Source organism: Giraffa tippelskirchi, chromosome 10, assembly GCF_054371585.1.
Source record: "Giraffa tippelskirchi isolate mGirTip1 chromosome 10, T2T-mGirTip1v1.2.pri, whole genome shotgun sequence".
Lineage (NCBI taxonomy): Eukaryota > Metazoa > Chordata > Mammalia > Artiodactyla > Giraffidae > Giraffa > Giraffa tippelskirchi.
This window is the reverse complement of record NC_137284.1, coordinates 17,202,084-17,224,964: the sequence shown is the minus strand read 5'-3', so window position 1 is coordinate 17,224,964 and position 22,881 is coordinate 17,202,084. Positions and strand designations below refer to the sequence as shown.

The 22,881-nt window shown below is 43.4% G+C and overlaps 1 protein-coding gene across 3 annotated transcripts in view; it reads right to left on the bottom strand.

The window, feature by feature from the left end:
• ETS1 (ETS proto-oncogene 1, transcription factor) overlaps positions 1-22,153 on the bottom strand; it is a 138,469-nt gene extending 116,316 nt beyond the window's left edge. For 2 of the 3 annotated variants that reach the window (XM_081536317.1, XM_081536321.1), the window contains exons 1-2: positions 22,080-22,153; positions 7,268-7,350 (exon numbers count right to left, since the gene is read on the bottom strand). In XM_081536317.1, coding sequence (XP_081392443.1) covers positions 7,268-7,336 — 69 coding nt within the window. In that variant the 5' untranslated portion in view covers positions 7,337-7,350; positions 22,080-22,153. Of the gene's footprint in view, positions 1-7,267; positions 7,351-22,075 lie in introns of all 3 variants that reach the window. The other variant, XM_081536318.1, reaches the window with a different exon arrangement.
• Between the last annotated feature and the right edge of the window lie 728 nt (positions 22,154-22,881).

Sequence of the window (22,881 nt, the reverse complement as noted above, 5' to 3'; positions counted from 1 at the left end):
ACCTGCTCCCTGAAGAAGGGAAGGAGGCGACAAGGAAACGCCCCCCACCTTCGGCTCTCCCACCAGAGGGGAGGGGGCCAGGGTGGTGTAGCCACAGGAGAGACAGGAACAGACAAAATAGGAAACTCTCAAAGGGCGATTTAATTTTAGATTCAAGGCCAGGAAATTGTTTTTAAAACAATAAGAGCAATGGGCTTGGGTCTTGGCAAAAGAGCAGGTCGGACCACTGTAGATTCCTGAGAGAGAAACAAATCTGAAGCACAGAAAGAGCAGAGATGGGACTGTCAGATTCCGTTCTCCATGAGAAGCTGTGCTCAGCCTCCAAACGGGCCCCCTGGACCACAGTTGAAGCTGCCCTGAGATGCCCCCCTCCCTGGGGCTGCAGATCAAGTCAGGGGAGGGAGACAGTGACCAAGGGTGAAGCTTCTCACATCAGTCTGAGATCACAGTCCCCTCCACTCAAGAGACATTCTCTTGCTAAGAGGTAGCGGGTGAGATCCTGTGTTACCCATCAACTTCTACTCATTAACAGAAAGCCTTGAGACTCCCAGTGACTCCATAGGGTGCCAGCCTCAGGCATCCAGCCCAGAGCCTGGAGGTGGAGCGTGGGCCTGACTCAGAGCCTCCTGAGAGGAGATTGGGCGAACCTCCCATGCTGAAAAACCTGGACAGGAATTTCAATTTGCTCAGCAGTCTACAAAATGGAGTTCCGGTTTTTTTCCCTAAACCAAGGAGGGTAAATTCACCGTGAATAAAGCATACGGATGTATCAGTTCAGTTCTTGCTCAGTCATGTCCAACCCCATGGACTGTGGCACACCAGGCCTCCCTGTCCATCACCAACTCCCAGAGCTTACTCAAACTCATGTCCATCGAGTTGGTGATGCCATCCAACCTTCTCATCCTCTATCGTCCCCTTCTCCTCCCGCCTTCAATCTTCAATCATACGGATGCGTGAGTTGGCATAAATTCTTATCCATGCCCACATTTCTTAAAATGATCAAGACGGGGACTTCCCAGGAATTCCCTAGTGCCCCAGTGGTTAAGGTTCTACTTCCACTGCAGGGAGTCTGAGCTCAATTTCTGGTCAGGGAACTAAAATTCCGAGTGCTGTGTAGTGAGGCGAAAAATAAATTAAAACTTTTTAAATTTTATTTTAAAAAAGATGGGGACTTCCCTTGGTGGTCCAGTGGTTAAGGCTTCACCTTTCAATGCAGGGGTACAGGTTTGATCCCTGGTCAGGAAGCTAAGATCCCACCTGCCTCATGGCCAAAAACCCAAAACATAAAGCAGAAGCAGTACTGTAACAAATTCAATAAAGTCTTTTAAAATGTCCCACATTAAAAAAAAAAATCTTTAAAAAATATGATCAAGGTGCACTTAATGATAAGGAGTGTCCCAAGCCAGGAGCCAGAAGATCCAGACCACACTCCATCCTTTACCAGCCTGTAAACTCAAGCAACTTTGTTTACTCTCTTAGGACCTGAATTTCCTGATGCTGGGAGATGGTCTCAAGGTTATGGTCTGGCTCTGAAATTCTCTGGCTTGTGCTTACTGAACCCCATATCTTAGAAAATCCTCACTAATATTCTGGAAAAATCTCTCTTTTCCTTCACTTCTTCTGACTATCACTAAGAGTTATGGTTATAGATCATTTCTTAAACATCATGTTCCAGCACCTCCCCAGACGTAAAGCCAACACCACCCCAAGCAACGAGAAAAAAAAATGTTTTTCTGGTTTCCATTTACATTCTAAATTTCTTTTTCTGTCTTCTCATTTCTCTAATCCAGGAGAAGGAAATAGCAACCTACTCCAGTATTCTTGCCTGGAGAATCTGGTGGACAGAGGAGCCTAGTGGGCTGCTGTCCATGGGGTCGCACAGAGTTGGACACGACTGAAGCGACTTAGCAGCAGCAGCAGCATTTCTCTAATCAGGGATACCTTATCCATTGCTCTCCAGGATCCCCAGAAAGAAGGGAAAAATGTGTATGCTAAGCTTCATAGAAACAAGAACCAGCCCTTCCCAACTTCCCAGACCTGCAGGGACAATACAGACGTTCCTGTGAACACATCCTAAGGCATGTGGGTTGGAGGTGAAGAGTGCGAACAGCAAAGGCTAAGAAGAGAATTGCTTCCCAAGGAAGCCCAATTAAACTGCAATTACTCGAGATAAGAGAACCAAGTTTGTTTACACAATGGGGCTGTAAACCACCAGCCCATTACAAGAGAACTTTGATCTGGTGGCAGGGGAGCTATTTCTGGTCCAGGATAGAGAGGAAGCAGGGAGGTTTCTCAGTAAGAGAAATAAGAATGGCTCCACTCATTCCAAAGCCCCATCTTGTTCTAGCCACACCCTTGTAAGGACAAAGTCAGTGGAATCACTTCCACTCCTCCCTCCCTGTGTCCATCTCACATAATCGAAAAGTCCAGAGAAAGATGGTAAACATAGGGAAAGGGAATTAACTGAGGTCATATTTCTGGCTGGTGTCACAATGACCTGACATGGTAAGTTATACCCTGTGCCTGTTTTACAGATGAAAATACTGAGGTTCAGAGGTAGAAATTTGCCCAAGGTCATGTGGGTGAGGAGTAGCAGACCAAAATTTAACTCAGGTCTTTCTGACTCCAAAGCCTAAGTGCTTTCCATACTATTAGATAGGCCAAAAAGTTCCTTTGGGTTTTTTCACAAGCTGTTATGGAAAAACCTGAAGGAACTTTTTGGTCAACCCAATGCGTGGCCAGGCTATGTTCCACAGCTGCCTGGCCCAAGCCAGAAGGCTCAGGGCCTTCCAGGTGGTCTGACACTCTGAACAGTCTCCCTTGGCTGGCATATTGCTATAGAGTAAGTGCTCTACATAGGAACCTTCAAGTCGCGAACTTTCAAAGACACAAGCATGCATTCCATCATCATCAGGCATGAGTGACATTACAGCTTGCCACCTGTCTCTTATTGCAATCTCCCCCCTCCTTTCCATCCTTCAGGCAGTAATTCTTCCTGCCTGTTCACCCGATGCCAGCCCTTGGATGCCAACTCTTGTACGGTACTGCTGTACTGTCCAGGGTACTGCACTGTAAGATTAAAAATGTTTTTCTTTTTTTGTGTTTATGTTTTATGTATTATTTTTATGAAAAGTATTATAAACCTATTACAATACAGTATTACAGAGTGGGTTGTGTTAGTTGGGTACCTGGGCTAACTGTGTTGGACTTACACACAAATGGGACTTACAAATGCGCTTTTAGAACAGAACTCATTCGTATGTAGGGGACTTACTGTGTAGGGAACTTGCAGCATGCCCAAAGGCCGGAGCTCCGAGAGGAGGTGAGTGGGCAGTTGTCTATTCCTTCCCTCTGAACAGTTTAAGGTGCTTCCTAAGCGCGAGTGACCCAAGGACCTCCTCCACACACTGGTGAGGGAACCAAGGACAGGGACATGCTTGGTCAAAACCAGGGGAAACCTACCCCTCCCATTCCTGCCCTGCCCCCACTCTGAAGGCTAAGCAGTGTGAAGGGGAGGTTGACGCAGGAGAGGACCAGGGGTGCGAGGGACTTCCAGGAGCAAGGCGGCAAGCTCTCCAGCCAGCATAACAGGAAGGAGTGCTTCCTCCCGCTGGATGAAAGGGTCCCTGACACACAGCCCATATAAGTACCTGCAAACGTCACCCCCTCCCACACAATGGCCAGACAACTTCCAGAAATGTCGTTTCCCTGCCTCCCCCGCTGTGACATCACTTCTTTCATGAAGGTCTCCCAGGAGGCTGACCTTCTAAAGGGGAGAACTTGTGTCCTGCTTTGGACAAAGGGGCCCCAAGGCAGATAATGTGAGTTCTGCATACAATGGCCCTTACCGGAGGAATAGGTTGAATTTTGCAACTGTTGCTGTGATTATTTTAAGCCTTCTCTTGGTACAGCAAATAATCAAATCATACTAATGCCAGTTCCAATTCTCAGTCAAGGAATCTGAGACTGAATGGTCTTCGGGGTCTAGAAAATATTTGTGTCTTGGTTTAGAAGATTGTCTCTTGGACAACTAAAGCAGTCTGTTTAGCAAAAACCCTTGTAACATGAATATAGTCTCACTTTTTTTTCTTTTTTAAGATTTCCCTTTCAAATACGAGGAGTTACACACAGTATCAGGCTTCCTAGGTGGTTCAGTGGTAAAGAATCTTCCTGCCAATGCAGGAGATGCGGGTTCAATCCCTGGGTCAGAAAGATACCCTGGAGAAGGAAATGGCAATCCACTCCAGTATTCTTGCTTGGAGAATCCCAAGAACAGAGGAGCCTGGAAGCTATAGTCCTGGAGTCACAAAGAGTCAGACACAACTTAGCAACTTAACAACAATACATAGTACTACCACCCCTCCTTCAAACCCGATCTTGTGTCCATTCTAGGGCACAGCTTCTCAACCTTGACGCTACTGACAATTGAGGCTGGACAATTCTTTGTTATGGGGATTTGTACCATGTAGTGTAGAATGCTTAGTTGCAACCCTGACCTCTACCCTCTGGAAGCCAAAAATATCCCTACTCCCCAAATTCTGACCACCAAAAATATCACCAAATATCCCCTGGGGGCAAAATCACCTCAGATTAAAAAATCCACTGGTTGTCTTTTTACCCTCAAACTTCCCATTCTAGGATAGCTTCTCTTCCTGATGGCCCAGGCTAACTAACGCAGAGACCAGGGCGCCAGGCAGGAGGACTTGGTTGATTGGATTAAACACCACTGGTTGAGTTCTAGACGACAAGGCTCCAACAGAACTGAGAAGACTCAGGTGCCTGAGGCATTCATGTTCTCGTCCAGGAAAGTTCATGAAACTGGGTTCACTCCTCCAGGAGATCTCAGATTGGGACTGAAAGGATGAGGTTTGCTAGTTCTTCTGCTGCTAATGCCCGGAGCTTATATTCTAGAGGTGATTTACAAATTCTTTCACTTCATCATAGCCCAGCCCATAGTTGGAGGTTATCTGTCGGAACTAGTTCACTGAACTCGAGCTTGGACCCATCAACTTTATTTATCTAATTTTTTAAATAAAGAAGACATAGATGAAGAAGGCAGAGGACTTCCCTGGTTGCTCAGTGGTTCGGAGAAATTTGCCCAACTAGCTCCAGTGGTGGAGAAACTGAGCCCCAGAGAGAAGTCGTGAGCGAAAAGTACTGTAACAATAACATATTGGTTCGCTTACGTAAATTTCTGCTTTTACCCAGGCAACTCTGAAACATCGTATTGAAAAGGATCCCAAGGGTTGATAATGTTTTTCAGATATGGCTATTGGGGGTGGGGATAAATGAGTTCTTTGTTTTGAAACCAGTGGAAACAATTCAAAATGCATTAAAATAACCAAGTGTATTCAGCTGAGGGTGAGGTCTTTAGTTGAAAATACACACTTAGAGTTGTTCTTTAGTTTTTTTCAATCTCATACAATTTCCAGATGCCCTGTCTAGGATAACTTAATACTATACCTGCAACTTATGTACTTGTACTGCAATTTATTTCAGTGCCTAAAATAAAATAAACACAAATTTGCATGGCATTGCTAAACAAGTTATTAATCTTATTTAATTGGATTACAATATTGGCAAAGAGAATTAACGTAAGCTGCTTTTAAATCCACTTTTCCAAGTCAATGACACAGTGTGCCCTGGAATCACAGTATCCTTACTTAACAAATCTTTACAATATTATCTTTAAGAAAGATTTAGTGTCATATGTGCTGACCTTAGATGATAACTTCTTTGTGAGAAGCAGAAGCAGTCTTTTCCCTGGCCAAGTCTCCAGCCATATGGACCTTAACATGTCCCTTAGCAATTTCTACTAAGCAGAATGAAGTGATTTTTGGTCTGAACTTGTGTGTGTGTGTTTTAAATATATTTCTGACGTAAATTGTACTCTAAACATCTCCCTGATTCTAATTTTTTAAATATAGTGAATGGTGTTTATATGGAAACAGAAGCCACTTAAAAAAGAAGAAATATGTGTCACAGAACAGTCAGGGAAGAAAGATGTGTTCATTGTTCCTTGAATGTGGAATAGCTTTTCAAGTAATTTTTTTTTTTTAGTATTACAGATTAAAACACATCAGATCTTTTGACAATTATAGTGAGAGGTCATGGCAAACTGAAGGGTACCAGGGTTAAAAACTCTGCAGAGGAGGAAGAAAAGCACTCTGGTCAATTGGTGTCTATGTAGACCAATAAATGTATTTGGAAGGATTAACACTAAACTTATCTGTCCATTTTCAGAGTAAGTAATAGATGATGGCCACCTCTGTAAAAATACACACAGAATTTAGAATCAACAGTTAATGATTCTTCTGCTGATATTGAAAGTTCACTTAACAGTGGAATTGATGAATGACAGCATTTGGGGATCTCACACATCAAATTTATAAGGAATTTAGCTAAATATTTCTATGGATCAGCATATAACTTGGGTAAAAGCCTTCTTCCCTAAGAGCAAAAAAACTTTCTTTAAAAAGGAATTTTAAAATTCCTGTTACTCCTCTTTTTCCAGGACTCAGGAATTTTCCCTATGAACTGGTCACATTTTATTTCCAGTTTCAAATTCTGTGATTAGAAAACTTCTGTATTTTAGCTTTTATATATGAGGACCAAAATAAGATAAATTATGCTAAGAATAGGTCTGCTGCTGCTGCTGCTGCTAAGTCGCTTCAGTCGTAGCCGACTCTGTGCGACCCCATAGACGGAAGCCCACCAGGCTCCGCCGTCCCTGGGATTCTCCAGGCAAGAACACTGGAGTGGGTTGCCATTTCCTTCTCCAGTGCATGAAAGTGAAAAGTGAAAGTGAAGTCGCTCAGTCGTGCCCGACTCCTTAGCGACCTCATGGACTGCAGCCCACCAGGCTCCTCCGTCCATGGGGTTTTTCAGGCAAGAGTACCGGAGCGGGGTGCCATTGCCTTCTCCGAAGAATAGGTCTAAGGTACATCAATGTGGGAAAAATCTTCAGCAAATGAACTGAGCTGTGAAAAGTCACCTGGCTTTAACCATTGTTCAAGTTTGATCCATATTCTCTGCAACACAACCACGCTAAAAAATCTTCCTCAGCAAATCTATCAGTCTTGGATGTTTCACTTTATATGGTGATGAGAAGACAGATAATCTGGCAATGTAGTCCCTCTAAAAGATGTAAAGCTGATTCCAGCTTGGAGTTGTGTTCTGGCTGCTTCTGTCTAAGAGAGATCAGAGAGCAGGAGACCCAGGGAGGGGAGGGTGGGCCAGGGAAGGGCCGGGGAGGAGTCCCACTTACCAGCATTGCCGGTCGAGCAGCTGAGTAGGTGGCAGGGCCACTCACTGCAGAATCCATAAAGTAGCTCATCACGCCGTCAGCACCTGCGTGGGAAAAAGCACTCACTGAGCTGCTGGGCGAAGAGCATGTATGGACGAGAAACCAAAGGCCTCGGATCAGATTTCCTTAGAAGCATCCAGGTCACTTGTTTGTGTTACAGAGAAAGAAATGAAAATGTAGAAAAACAAAGTGGAGATTTCCCTAGTGGTCCAGTGGCTAAGAATCTGCCTTCCAATGTGGGGAAGCTGGTTCGATCTCTGGTCTGAAAACGAAGATCCCACATGCTTCGGGGCAGCTAAGCCAAGGCACCACAGCTACTGAGCCCAAGAGCTGCAACTGAGACAGGATGCAGCCAAATAAATAAAAAAATATTTTAAAAGATAATTATAGAAAAACAAAGCGACCAACAGGGAGTAAGGCTGACTCCTGACTGCAAGATAGCCTGAATGGTGGTGTCTGCTGCAGACAGTAAGCACTCAGAGACCTCAGAAAGACCCTTTAGAGGGTTTCTGGGCAGGAATAGGTCTTTTCAAGTCACATTCCCATCCTTGTATCTCACTCCCTCCACCCGCGACCCCAGCCTGGCCCTCCACACGCAGTGTGGCATTTATCAATTGGTGAAAGACCAAATAGAGAAAGGGTAAGAGAGAAGAGGGAGAATGCAATGGCACCCCACTCCAGTACTCTTGCCTGGAAAATCCCATGGATGGAGGATTGTCCATCCATGGGGTCACTAAGAGTCAGACATGACTGAGCGACTTCACTTTCCATTTTCACTTTCATGCATTGGAGAAGGAAATGGCAACCCACTCCAGTGTTCTTGCCTGGAGAATCCCAGGGATGGGGGAGCCTGGTGGGCTTCCGTCTATGGGGTCGCACAGAGTCGGACATGACTGAAGCAACTTAGCAGCAGCAGCAGCAGGAGAGAGGAGGGGTGGAAAACCTTTACTGAGAAGGCATGACAACCAGGACCCCGAGACAGATAAACAGAGAGAAACCCCAAAAGGGAATGCATGTTACCCATCTTCACAAAGGAGAAGGGCTATTATTAAATAACTCTTGTTGAGAGCCATTATCTCCATTCAAAGTCTGAATGACATCACACTTGAGGAGTGTTCTGGCTAAAGGGATTTTGCAGCTAGCTGTCAGTCATCAGGAAAATCATTTATATAGCAAACATCTCTGTTGATCCAAACACTCTCTAGTCCATATGCTTTCATGAGTTCGATATTACACATTTTAAAAAATGTCTTTCTTGAATGATTTAGAAGGTTCAATTCCTGGGTATGTCATTCAGAAGCCAAATTCCTATTGCTAGGGAGTGACATTTGAGTTTCAACTTAGCTCCTTTCCACTTTATATTTGTCTGTCCTTTCCCTTTATTCTTGAGGACAATTGAAGCCACTGACCTCCTTTCAAGAAATATCAAGAATAATGTAGGTCTTATGCTGAATTTGCAACTCTGTTCACCATCTGAATACAACTTGACAGCCAATGAGCATATACATCTTCTTTCATATGAAGTGTATTTAGATAACATAGACAAAGTTTTACACAACAAAATTGTACTGACTAAGACCTACCATCACACAGCAACTACTTTCACACAGTTGAGAAAAAAGTTAAAAATCTTCTGAAGACATAACTTATCCCAGAACTGTGCTTATTGTGTTTAACTAAATCATCACCTTTAAATGATATCTTTTCTCCCAAAAAGTAGGATGCAATCAAAATAATATTAATTTTAAAAATGTAAAATACCTAAGAGTAACTATGTTCATCAAGCTTCCCTAGTGGCTCAGTAGTAAAGTATCCACCTGCCGGTGCAGGAGGCATGGGTTCCATCCCTGGAGAAGGGAATGGCAACCCACTCTAGTATTCTTGCCTGGGAAATCCCATGGACAGAAGAGCCTAGTGGGCTGCAGTCCATGGGATCGCATAGAGTCAGACACGACATAGCAACTAAACAACAACAATTATGTTCATCAAGATGTTGTTTTCTAGTTTTTTCAGGGACTTGATTGCAAAAATGGCTCCCAGGAGGAACTCCCAGGTAGTAGAGAGGAAGAGTTGGAAAAGATCGAATTACTCTAGTCCCAGGACACTGTTCCCACCTGGAGCTGGGGCTGTGGTTCCCTATTCAGTGTTTGCTTCTAAAAGCAGTGAGAGCAGCTACCAAATATCAGATTCTGCACGAGGGAAGAGGGCCTGGTCAGCGTGGACACGGCCCATATACTGTACAGAAGTGCTCCTGCTTTTTGTCTCAAAATCAAATTTTAGTCCTAATAAGTCATCAACCACCCTCACTTCAAAAGTTTTATATCTACTCTTAGTGAAAGTGAAGCTGCTCAGCTGTGTCCGATTCTTTGTGACCCCATGGACTATAGCCCACCAGGCTCCTCCATCTATGGGATTTTCCAGGCAAGAATACTGGAGTAGGTTGCCATTTCCTTCTCCAGGAGATCTTCCCAACCCAGGGATTGAACCCGGGTCTCCTGCATTGTAGGCAGACACTTCACGGTCTTAGCCACCAGGGAAGTCATATCTACTCTTAGACGAGATTTAAAAGTTGATAACACAGATTGTGTCATACTGATAATGGCTAAACCAAGATCTGATTTCTTAGGGAAAAGTTGCCCCACCCCTCCAGGGCCCCACAGGGCAACCTAAACCTTAGGAGAATGTCCAGGTATGGAGAGTGCTGCTTTGTGTAAGCCATCTAGCCCTCAGTTTCCTCCAGAAAGCCCCCGGGGTCCCCTGAGTCATCACAGACCTCAATTTATTCAACAGGCACCTCAAGCCTTCCTCTGCCAGGAACTTGTTAATCATTCAGTAAATAGCTACTTTGTGCCTCTTGGGCACCAGGCACTGTTTGGGATGCTCAAGACACACAGGTAAACAAAGACCCCTCCCTCGTGGACCTTACGTTCTATCTGCCTCGGGATAAAGCCAAGAAGGATGGATCTCCATCTGCAGGCAGTGGAGAAGACAGACTCACGGAGATCTAGAATACAAGATGACGAGGGGTTTACCTACAACACCAAAAACAGTTCTGCCAAAGCCTGGGGAATAGGAAGCCACGGAAGACTGCACAGTGTACTTGGCCTTACGGATGGTCCCTAGACTCCACAAACAGGGGAAAGTCTTTGCCCTTCTGAATTCTTGCTAGACTTAGACATTTGCAAAAGAAATGCTTTTGGGATCAGCCGCCTTGTCCTGAAGCCTAGCTCAAAGGCATCAAAAACAACACTCTTCCCCCTACCAACCCTCCACGTAGCTGGGGAAAAGGTTTAGTGGAAATGTGTTTTCTCTTTCTGATGGAGAGAAAGAGTGAGTAACCCCGTGGCCCCACCCAGGGGGTGAGCTGAGCTGAATTCATGACGCTTCACTCACTGTGACTGACACTCCCTTGGGGAGAAGCCCTTTGCCCACAGAGGAAGCTGGAAAGAGGGAGTTGCCAGGGCTCTGGAGGGCTCTCATCTCAGGAAATAACTCTGGGACAGAAATGGATGACCACTTCATTATTTTTTGGAGAAAGAAAAAAAGAACCCTCCCTGTTTCCACTTGTAGATGGTGACAGAGACCAGCTGCTGTAGACGTAAATCCTTTCAGAAAAAGCACAAGGACTGTTTGGGTAAAAAAAAAAAAAAAATTTTGACATGTTGGCCAAGGAGAATTCCCTCCTACATGACAGCTATTTGGATATTGGCTGGACCAACGTTTTTGTCTTGGCATTATAAATGTTTCTGCCTAAACAAAACAACTGTGTGAATTCAGCTTTACCCCCCAGCCTAGAGGCATCCATGGGCTTGTCTGAATGCAGAAATGATTTGAATTCTTGGTAACAGAGGGCAGAGAAGAGCTGAGCTCACTTCCTTGAACGGGAGCCGCAGTGCCCAAGAGCCAAGCAAAAGTGTCCGCAGCGACTTTGTGCTCAGGAGGCAGTGGGCTTCAAGCTTTCGTGCATTCCAGCCTCCAGGTCCACTGCAGCCCCATTGCTCACCACCCCACCGCCCTAGCCCACCACTAGCCCACCAGCCACCTCGCCTGTTCATCCTCACCACCCTGGACTTTCAGGATGAAAATGGGCACACCATGCAGAGGGGAAAAAATGCAGCCTTTTGGTTTATGTGGGCATCTTGCGTCCAATAAAATGCTTTGGGACTCTGGGGAGCCCTTGGTTCTTTCTAAAGCATGTGATGGCCTCTGGAGTCCCGCTCTCCACAAGTCCTGAACACAGGCTGACACTTGCTTCCATCTGGGTCATTCCAGGTGCAGGTTGAGAGACACACAGAAGGAAGGGAGGTGGGGACTCAGAGAGGTGTTTCAGGTCAAGGAAGCAGAAGAGCAGGGAACCCTGGGGAGACCAGGCTCAGTGGAGGCTGAAACCAGCTCCCCTCAACTCTGCCCCCTGCTCTGTTCCGCTTCTAGTTGATACCTGTGATGTCACTTACAGGTTTGCATTGGGATTATTATTTTGTTGTTGCTGTTGTCTTTGTGACCCCATGGACCACAGCATACCAGTCTGCCCTCTCCTTCACTATCTCCTACCCCGTGGACAGCAACACACCAGGCTCTCCTGTCCTCCACTATCTCCTACCCCATGGACTGCAGTACCCCAGGCTACCCTGTCCATCACTATCTCCCAGTTCAGTTCAGTTCAGTTGCTCAGTCGTGTCCTACTCATGAACCACAGCATGCCAGGCCTCCCTGTCCATCACCAACTCCCAGAGTTTACCCAAACCCATGTCCATTGAGTCAGTGACACCATCCAACCATCTCATCCTCTGTCGTCCCCTTCTTCTCCTGCCCTCAATCTTTCCCAGCATCAGGGTCTTTTCCAATGAGTCAGCTCTTCGCATCAGCTGGCCAAAGTATTGGATTTTCAGCTTTAACATCAGTCCTTCCAATGAACACTCAGGACTGATCCCCTTTAGGATGGACTGGTTGGATCTCCTTGCAGTCCAAGGGAATCTCAAGAGTCTTTCTAGTACCACAATTTGAAAGCATCAATTCTTCGGCGTCAGTCTTCTTTATGGTCCAACTCGCACATCCATACATGCTGCTGCTACTAAGTCGCTTCAGTCGTGTCCGACTCTGTGCGGCCCCATAGACGGCAGCCCACCAGACTCCCCAGTCCCTGGGATTCTCCAGGCAAGAACACTGGAGTGGGTTGCCATTTCATTCTCCAATGCGTGAAAGTGAAAAGTGAAAGTGAAGTCACCCAGTCATGTCTGACTCTTAGCGACCCCATGGACTGCAGCCTACCAGGCTCCTCCATCCATGGGATTCTCCAGGCAAGAGTACTGGAGTGGGGTGCCATTGCCTTCTCCACACACCCATACATGATTACTGGAAAAATCATAGCTTTTTCTGTTTTTTAATATCCTTTTTAAAAGCCAAAATTATCGTGCTACCAACAAACCCACTGTGATTTAAATTTGACCTTGCCGTCTGGTCTTTGTGTTAGTCTTCTAGGTCAAGAACTATGGCTATAACATACCCAGGGTAAGAAGACTACACATGGGAAGTACAGAAGTATAAGAAAACTGTCACAGAAAATACAGATGATGCAGGTTTTTCCTTTTTTTTTCCCCTTTTGCAAGTTGTGCACAATTTAAATAGATTTGCAACAAATGTTTCTCTTAATATCAACAATTTAGAGTTCCCATAAATTTATATTCCAAGCATACTCTGGAAGGCAAGAGAAAAAGAATTTGGGCTCCCAATAGGATTAGTCATTCGAAAGATACTTTCCCTAAACAGCAGTACCTTTGCCAAACTAAGGGCTTCCCAGGTAAAGAATTCTGAAGTGCAAGAGAGCCAGGAGATGTGGGTTTGATCCCTGGGTCGGGAAGATCATCTGAAGAAGGAAATGGCAACCCACTACAGTATTCTTGCGTGGGAAATCCCATAGACAGAGGAGACTGGAGGGATACAGTCCATGGGGTCACAAAGAGTTGGACATGACCAAGAAAATGAGCACGCACACACATGTCAAACTAGAGACAACACTGTCACCCATGTCACCGAAGCAACATCTTTCATTTACAATAGAAGGAGTTTGAATGTCTTCCTTCTGAATATAAATCTGTTTTTTAAAGACTCAGACTGAGTGTCACCTCTTCTAGGGAGCGTTCTCTAAATCTTGTCAATCTGATGGACGTTCTCGATCCTCAGGTTTGGGATTCACTTTCACAATGCACCTAACAAAGTCCAGAGTACTTCCTGCATCACAAGTTTCTGATCCTGCATCATAAGTTGCCAGAGGGTAAGGACTGTGTCTTTTTAGCTGACACATTGTGTTAACAGATGTGCAATATGCTTGACGACTAAATGAAGAAAAGACCCGTATGTGAATATAGTTAACATATGCAGGAGTTATGTCTCAGTGCCTGAGTATACCCAAGTCAGCAAAGACAAAGGAAAAAAAGGACATCATCTGTGATGATGTGTCCATATGCAACCTTAAGGTTAGATTTCTTTAATATTAACTGCAAGCTGGATCATATTCTTCTCTGAACTAATGGACATAGCCCATTGATGAGTGTATTGTCTCCCATCATTTTCTTTCTAATTCTCATGAGAAGTGCATTTGTAGTTTTCAAGCCATTTAAGACATTCTCTTCCTTGATCTGCCAGTGTAACAGAAGCTACCACGTCTAAATCTCCAAAAACTCAACTGTAAGCAGATTTAGATAGCTGAACAAGCCTCAGTCCCCCAAAGAAACTGTGGTCACCATAAGCAGAAAAGAAATTGGTAAGAATTGAAGATGGATTCTTTCTGTCACTCCTAATTCTTTAAGAACCTGATTTTCTTGACTGAGTATTCCAACTGATGGTAATAAATATTCCATCTTATTTCAAGAGCCAGAACCAGCCCATAAAGACCATGTTCTGATCCATGGGTTACTGGCTTCTGCATCTTAAAGTCAATTCACTGACTCTTTCACTAAGTTCACGAAACATCAACTCACAGATTAATGAACATGTCAGTCTTGTTTCTCCCCAGCTTCACTGCTAATGAGTCCCCCAGCTCTTACTTGAACACAGGCTTGAAAATGACTCATATGCATCTCGTATTTCTCTGAACAAGTCTCATCTTCTAATTAACCATAACACTCTCACGTCCTGTATGAATCGACACAGCTCAACCAGTCTTTCTTAGAATACTAAAAATGGACTCCTGTAATTATAATATTACAAAAGTCACTCACTAACCATCTCCCGAAAGGAACAGAGACTAAGATGGTTTTCATCTGCTGAGCTGTGATAATCAGGGGCTAATAGTGCCTTGCAGAGCATTTTATGTTTCCTCCTGGAAAAAAATACCTCTCCATTACTCTGCTGGGATGGTGCTGTCAACAGAGGCAGAAGGGGGCATCTCTCGTAAACCTCAAGGGAGTATATTAAAAGCTGCCCGCTCTTCTATGTCTAGGAATTTTACGAGCACAATGCCAGTCTTAAGTCTCCGAAACTTTCCGGAAACTAAGGCTCTGCTCTTTCTAGTATGGGGACATCCTCTGCAAAACTAAACGTAACATTCAATCAGCTGTCTGACAATAAAAGTAGCTACAGTCTTGTCCTCAAATGGCACTCCTCATCCTCTATCGAATCCTGAAATTCAGAAAATAACCATGGTTGTTCTTCAGACGTACTCCAGTGCCATGCGTGTAGTAGGCACTCAATAAACAGCTAAATAAAAAAATGGGATTTGCATCATTCAGAACCCTGTGGCAAAATGAGTGTTTGGCTAACAGAATTAGATAAAGGTAGATTCAAGGATAATTACAGGCCAGATATTAACAGTGAAATGTTCTTCTTCATAGCTTTTACTTTTTAGGTAGAATCTAAGCAATTACATTGGAAAGACTGATACTGAATCTGAAGCTCCAATATTTTGGCCCTTGATGTGAAGAGCTGACTCACTGGAAAAGACCCTGATGCTGGGAAAGATTAAAGGCAGGAGGAGAAGGGGACAACAGAGGATGAGATGGTTGGATGGCATCACCGACTGAATGGACATGCATTTGAGCAAACTCTGAGAGACGGTGAAGGACACAGAAACCTGGTGTGCTACAGTCCATGGGGTCGCAAAGAGTTGGACACAACTTAGTGGCTAAACAACAACTTCAAAAGCAATTACATGGAAAATCTATATTATAAGAGCAAGAAAGCTATTATAGTAAATTTGGGAAAGAATAAATGTGTGAAATGTTATCAGGACCAAATTATATTTCCATACTATTGATGTTAATTATATGCAAGAGAAAGTTATGAGTGTCAGCTGTTTCTTTTTGTCTCCAAATTTACATGCATGCGTGTCTGTGGCCATACCACCCTGAACGTACCCGAGCTCATCAAATTTACATGCATGCCTCCAAAATTACATGAATAACAAACATTTTTAGATTAGTGCTAAGCTCTGAATGAATAAAATGAATCTCAAATATGGTAAAAAAAAAAAAAATGGGATTTGATCTAGTTAGCTAGTATTGACCAGCTGCATAACCCTATATTAGATGCTATGGTAATTCCCAAGCTGAGAATAAATCACTTTTCTTTTTTATATAGTTATTTTTCTAGTTGATGAGACAATTATAAGACCTTGCTACTCAATAGTACGGTGGTTTCTCTCAGACCAGTAGCATGGACAAGCACTTGGGAGCTAGGAGAACTACAGAGCTCAGGTTCCATTCCAAAATGATCCATAAGCACATTAAAGTTTGAGAAATGCTGGTGTAAGTGATATATTACGGGAACATAAAAGATGAAGAGATGACTTCTGGAAGGATGCTGAAGGAAAACTTCAAGAGGAATTGGCATTGAAATAGGCCTTGAAAAATGGGTAGCTAGAAGTATGCACAAAGACTCAGAAATAAGAAAACAGTAGATTAGAGAACAAAGAATAACCCAATAGTCAAATGGATTGTAGGGAAGTGGGAGATGAAATTGAAAGACCCTCTAGGGCAGATTACCAAACTAAAAGGTTGGACTTTTTTAGTATAGATACAGATTTAAATAGCAATAGTAGTAGTAGTAAACTTAACAATAATATATTATCAAAATTAAAGCTATAACTGGAATATCATGTAGTGGAATATTACATAGCAATGTAAAGGAAAGAACTATTGATACACTCAGCAGCATGAGTAAATCTAAAATAAAGTATGCTAAATGAAAGAAGATTACCTACTATATGATTCCATTTATATGATATTCTTGAAAAAGAAAAACCATAGGGTCAAAGAACATGGCCTGGAGGTGAGAAGAGGATTTGACTATAAAGAAGCATAAGGAAATTTTTTTGAATGATGGAACTGTTTTATACCTTGATTGTAATACAATTTATACATTAGCCAAAATTTGTACAACTATACACTAAAAAGGGTGATTTTTACTGTTTGCAAATTATACTTTAATTAAAAAAAAGTGTGCTGGGGAAATATAAAGTTATAGTATTAAAAATTAGATTTTTTTTCTAAGAAACTGGAAACAAAAATGAGTAAGCTGGAGGAATGATGTGAAGCATCTTGGCTTCAAGGACAGCTATAGCAGAGGTCATGGTATATGAGATTCTTGGCCACGTTGAACCCAGAGAGAGCTTCAAGCTAAAATGTCAACTCTAACCCCATGGTGACTGCCAAAAAAATCCCCAAGGAGCCTAGAAGTTTAAAGAACTACTTTTCAACCCACAACGCGTGGAGTTAGGTCAGATAAAATCTAGAATGTAGATATGGCTCTGGCTCTTAAGAAGCTCTCAACAAAACTGAGAGATGCCGTAAATATAGAGATAGCTATTGAGAGAGCAATGAATGAATGGAGTCCAGAGAGTTTTAATAATGCCCTTTAACACTGAACGAAGCACACCAGCTGCCTTCAAGCTCTCAAATCCAGCGAGCAACTTCTTGGACTACGTCTGATGGTCATTTTTCACGGTGGGGTTTTATTTGTTCTACTGCCCAAATTGTAAGTTTCAAATTTCTCAGCATACTGCTAAACAGCTTCCTGGCATGCTTATATAAAGAGGGATTTGGTAAAGTCAATGAATTTTGGAGTTGGAAAAAAATCTCATCAAATCTGTCCATTTTTTATTTGAATGAACTGAACCCAGAGAGGTTAAGTGTTTAGCAGAGTGGTAAAGATAGATAGACTGCGGTTGACTGGGACCTCCTTACTGAGTGTGTGTGTGCATGTGTGCTAAGTCGCTTCAGTTGGGTCTGACTCTTTGCGACCCTATGGACTGTAGCCCACCAGGCGTCTCTGTCCACGGGATTCTCCAGGCAAGAAAACTGGAGTGGGTTGCCATGCCCTCCTCCAGGGGATCTTTCTGACCCAGGGATCGAACCCATGTCTCTTGCATCGGCAGGCAGATTCTTTACCCCTAGCGCCACCTGGGAAGCCCTTACTGAGTGTGAAGACAAATTTCTTCATCTCACAAAGTCTTTATTTCCTCAACTGTAAAATGGAAAAAAGAATACCAACCCTTTCAGGATTATTGAGGAGGATTATATAAAATGAAACCCCTGCATATTATTTTACACATGATAAAATGGTCAATAAATAGTGGCTATTATTATTATCGCTATTTTATCACAGTGCCTGGCACTAGTAAGCATTGACTAATGAATAGTAATTGTGGTTTTTACTGCAGAGGTTATTTATTTATATATTAGAAGCAGAACCCAGATAGCCAATATACCTTATCTCTTTCTAAAAAGACTTGCATTTAAATAATCAAAATAGGATTCCCTCCCATAATCACAGGTTGAGTAGCGTTAGCCAAGAATTTCACAAGAGAAAAGCACCACAATTTCTGTTGAATGGCGGTCTGCTTGTACCATTGTTATGCATAAAACCAAGAAGTAAGCAGTTTTCTTACCTTGGGGAACAAACAGGCTGAAAGATTGCATAGCACACAGGGGAAATATCCAGCTTCCTTTGATAGAAATATGACTCTTATGTGGCCTTACACTTTGGCAACGAGATATCAATATAAGCAAGTAGTAAGCTGCTGTGGAAAATACTGCAAGAGTTTTTGTTTGTTCGGTTTTTACAACTTTTTTGTTTTTGCTTTTGCTTTTAAACCATGCTTTCCACACTGATTTGCATAGCAATCACCTAGGAATCACCTGAGAAGCAGGTTTCAAGGTACAGCCAGACGGTCTGCATTTCCGACAAGATCCCCTGCGATGCTCATTTTGAGCAACGAGGCAATGTCCGGACTTCCTTGGTTAAATTCAGGAGTGGTTACAACAAGGTGTTTGGAAGGCAGAGCCCGCTGAGGTACAGGCAAGAAGAGTCTGGGCCACAAGCTGAGCAGAGGTTTGGTTGTTATCTTAGTTGCCTTGCAAGCTCAGCCAGGGAGAAGGTGCAGCCCAGGAGCCATGCCTCCCTCTCAAGCCCTGTGCCCAGGTGAGGGTGGGGGCTTCCCGCCTTTCCTAAGAAGCCAGGGTTTGAGCTACCTCACCTTGAATGTCGAGAAACAGTCATCGCTGCTCTTCCCCCACCCAGAGGAATCCTTTTGGCTTAAGGATCACTGGGAGCTCCAAAGGGCACTCTATTTTTCATATTTTAAAAATATTTATTTATTTATTTGACTGCACTGGGTTGTGGCATGTGGGATCTAGTTCCCTGACCAGGGTAGAACCCAGGCATTGGGAGCTGAGTTTTAGCCACTGGACCACCAGGGAAGTCTTATTTCATGCACGCTGAACTTAAAAGAGGACTTGAATCTTTTGGAAATTCTTTGCACTATGTTTTGCAGCTCTTTGAAGTTCCATCAAAATTTGTCCCAAGAAATTCCATCAAAATTTGTCCCAAGAGGATCAAGATTTACTGATCTTGTCAACTAGACCTTGTAGCATTTCTTCAGAGTCAGTGTCTTCCTAACAATGAATCATTAATTCACAGATTCTCCTTTGGAATAGAAGCGTAAGCCACGGTATTCTCCCAGATAAATCAACCATTGGGCTAAGCAGAAAATTTTAGCCTGTATTTGTATAAGTGCCTCAAAGTTACTGAGGTTCCTATGAGACATGACTCTAGCCACAGCTCTACATCCATATGGTTTTGGTCCTTTAAAAAAAAAAAAAAAATTATTGGAGTATAGTTGCTTAACAATGCTGCGTTAATTTCTGCTGTAGAGCAAAGTGAATCAGTATACGTATATACGCCTTTGGTTCTAATCAGGTCTCACCACCAAGCAAATCATTCTGAGTATCAACCTCAGAGTCTTCATCTGCTAAATGGGAATAACAAGAGTGCCCACCTCACCAACTTCATTGTAGGTTAAAGAAGCAGCCCAGCCCGTCCAGAGCACAAGAGCCCCAGGACATGCCAAGCGCTCAGGAAACTTCAGGGGTGATTATCCTTCGTCTAGTGAAGTGGAAAAGACAGGTATTACACCCATACAATCATCAGGATTAAAAGGTAGAGTTCCCTACAGCTGCATTTGCAGTAGAGCGGGGATAAAGGAGATGCAGGGGCAAATAAGTGAGTGGCCTTCGCATCTGGGTTGGCCCAGGAATGAAGATTCCCCTCAAATGGCACTAAACAGCTGTCCACCATACTTATTGTGCTCAAATGCTAAATATATTTTCATTTCCAAAAAGAAGGAGAGAGAGAAAGAGAGAGAGGAGGAAGGTGGGGTGAAGGAGGGAGAGGAGGAGGGAAAGGATGTCCCAGCTCCCTTCTGCTGTTTGATGCAGAAATGGGAGTTTTGAGTGGGTAATTAGAGAAGGAGAATTGCTGTAAGAAACAGATCTGTTCACCAATCAATAAAACCAGGCGATATAGCAGAACTTGAATTATCAGTAAGAAATCAAGCAACACTTTGATGCTATCACTGAGGGACCTGGCAGTGCCAACAATGTGTTTCCGGAGCATTTGTCGGCCCTCTGACTCACCCTCCCTGAGGACCTGGCACCCACACACCCAATTTGTTACAAGGTTACTTCAGACTCTCCCTCAGCCTTATTGGCACTATTTTCATTCTTCAAAGCTCTAGGCTGTTTACTTCTATTCTCATGAAGTAAGTGGAGCACAAATCGTTAGTCACATTTTTTTTCAGTATTCCCATTTTAGAGAGGAAGAAAAGAAAGCACAGTCACATCAAATAACTTGTTCTCAGTTCCAAAGCCAATCTCTAACAGACCAAAGCCTGCACTAGTGCCAGTTCTGACCCCATCACCTTTGAACTCCATTATCATCTGAGCCAGGCAGTTGGCCCAGATCCATGCTTTCACCCCGTCCTCCAAGGTCACAGGTGACCCCATGTTGAAGGGTTCCACCCTGCTACCCACCCTCCCCCAGGCTCTGCTCTGGGACCTCCCTGCACCTCTAATAACCAGCACCTCCGTGTAAGCAGCTCTCTCTGGAATCAGGCTTCCCACATCCTCAGTGGCGGAACCAGGACGGAAGAGACTGCCTGGCTGCCTTCGCTGTTTGTTTTTTCACTCCTGAGTTGGCAAGGATGGGAGTTGTTGATTTACAATTAGGAGCAGCGTGCTTCTTCAAATATTAATATTAATAACGACGATGCTGAACACATGAAAAGGCCTTTTCATCTTCAAAGCACTTTGCAGACATTAACTCATTAGCTCTCTCTCCCCTCCACTCAGAAACAACAGGTAAGGAAGAATCTCCAGAGCCCCCCTGCCCGGCCCATGCCTGCAGAAGCAAAGAGGTTTCTCTTTAGATAAAAAGAAGGCGTTGCCATCGAGACTTAACAGCTGTCGAAAGAGTCAGAGTGCCAAGCGTTTTACAAATCAAATGGAGCTGCCAGAGTTGCCATTTCAGAACCTGGATTTCCCGTTGTTTAACAAATATCTCCCTTTTCAGTTGCACAGGAATGGTATGAAGTAGGAGGGAAAATGGCCTTGTGATTTAAAAAAAAAAAAACTTAGCCAAAAGGTGATTAGGAAAACCTGCAATCAAATGCCTTGATCTCGGTAACCCAGCATCTTTTGAACAGTTCGCCTACATGAAATGCAACTTTAAAAGGGGGTGACAGAGATGTTTTCATAATAGATGAAAAGCCCCAAACAAAATGAGATTGCCAGATATAAAAATCACCGATGGAAGAAGGTGGCCATCCACACTCCCTGCTTGTGCGCAAAGCTGCCCAGAGATTCAAGCTCTACGAAATACCCACCTTGACTTTCAAACTCCTCCTGCCACAGGTACAGTCCAAAAGAAGAAGTACCATCCCTTGGAAAACTGAGTCAAGGAACAGGTAAAAAACACCAAAAAGCCTAGTCTGATTTGCAAGACTCAAACCTGTAACAATTTTCTCACAATATAAGCAATTCATGAAGCTGCTGAGCTTAAAAGAAAATTTTTCAAAAATTTCAGAAGTAAAACAATGGCTCACTAGGAGTGAAAGAGAAAAAAGGAAAGAAATGTCTACATTTAAGTACAGCTTTATTTCTTTGCAAGCGCTCCAAGATGTGAAAAAAATTCAGTTTCTGACAACTAATCGGCGAGGGTCTAAATGTGCGTGATTTTGCTCTTATGAAACAGGACAAAAGGGGAGACAGTCTTGATTTCAGACTATTCTAACAAGGTTAGGAAGTGTTTTTTAAAATGGTTCTTAAGCAGTTGAATGAAAAATATAGAAAAATATGAAAAGAGAAAGAGAAAGCCGCTTGTATACTGAAAGTCCCCATCAATTTACCGGTTAATTCCGCCAAATGAACAAAAAAAAAAAAGCAAAATGGACCGCAAAGTTATAGGCAGAAACTCACACTCCACTCACACCCCACTCACTTACTACTTTGCCGGAGAGACTGGGTGAAGAATGGGTCCAGAGTGAGCTCCCTCAAAGTCTATGGTCTCTTCCCAACTACCTGCGGGAATCCTCTGCTCGGAGGCTAAAGAGGATGCAGGGACCATAATGTTCCTAATAGAGTGGCCTCCTTAAATTGGGGGGTGTGGTCAAGCCCAGAAAAGCTGGAAAAAAGGCAGTGTTCCACGGGTCCCTGACTCCACGAAGGCAGCCACTAGGATAGGCTCTGCGGTCTAGAAGGAAATGCAAATCATATTACTTATTGAGATAACACCAGATCACACTTTAACTCATATCATTGGAATTGCCCTTCAATTAAATGTAATTCAGCCCCGGAGAGTAGCCTGGAGAGATGTGAACTAAAGAGAACTCCTTCAATGGGATAACTCTCAGCATTCGCTCTAGATTTAGTCTCTACTGAATATGTGAATATTCATGACTCACATTTCTTGACTTTCTCAATGGAGACCCCATTTAACCTAGACCAGGGGTCAGGAGAGAGTTGTCAAGGTCAGGGCAGACTGGCAGAGAGCATACTGTCTATCATCCCATCACCAGCCGAGCTTATCTCTAGGAACCAGGCTTTATCTCTAGCAACCTGATGTGAAATGTGATGTTTCCTAAGGAAATGAAAATAACTCTATGGAAGCAAGCAGATCAAATTGAGAATTAGGAATTTTGAAACTAAGCTAAGTTACCCTCTCCATGTAAGTCTGGTTTTAGGTGATCTCTAAAACAGATTAGTTGCAGTGACTCTGACTCCCAGTCCATGGTTCAGGAATAAAAG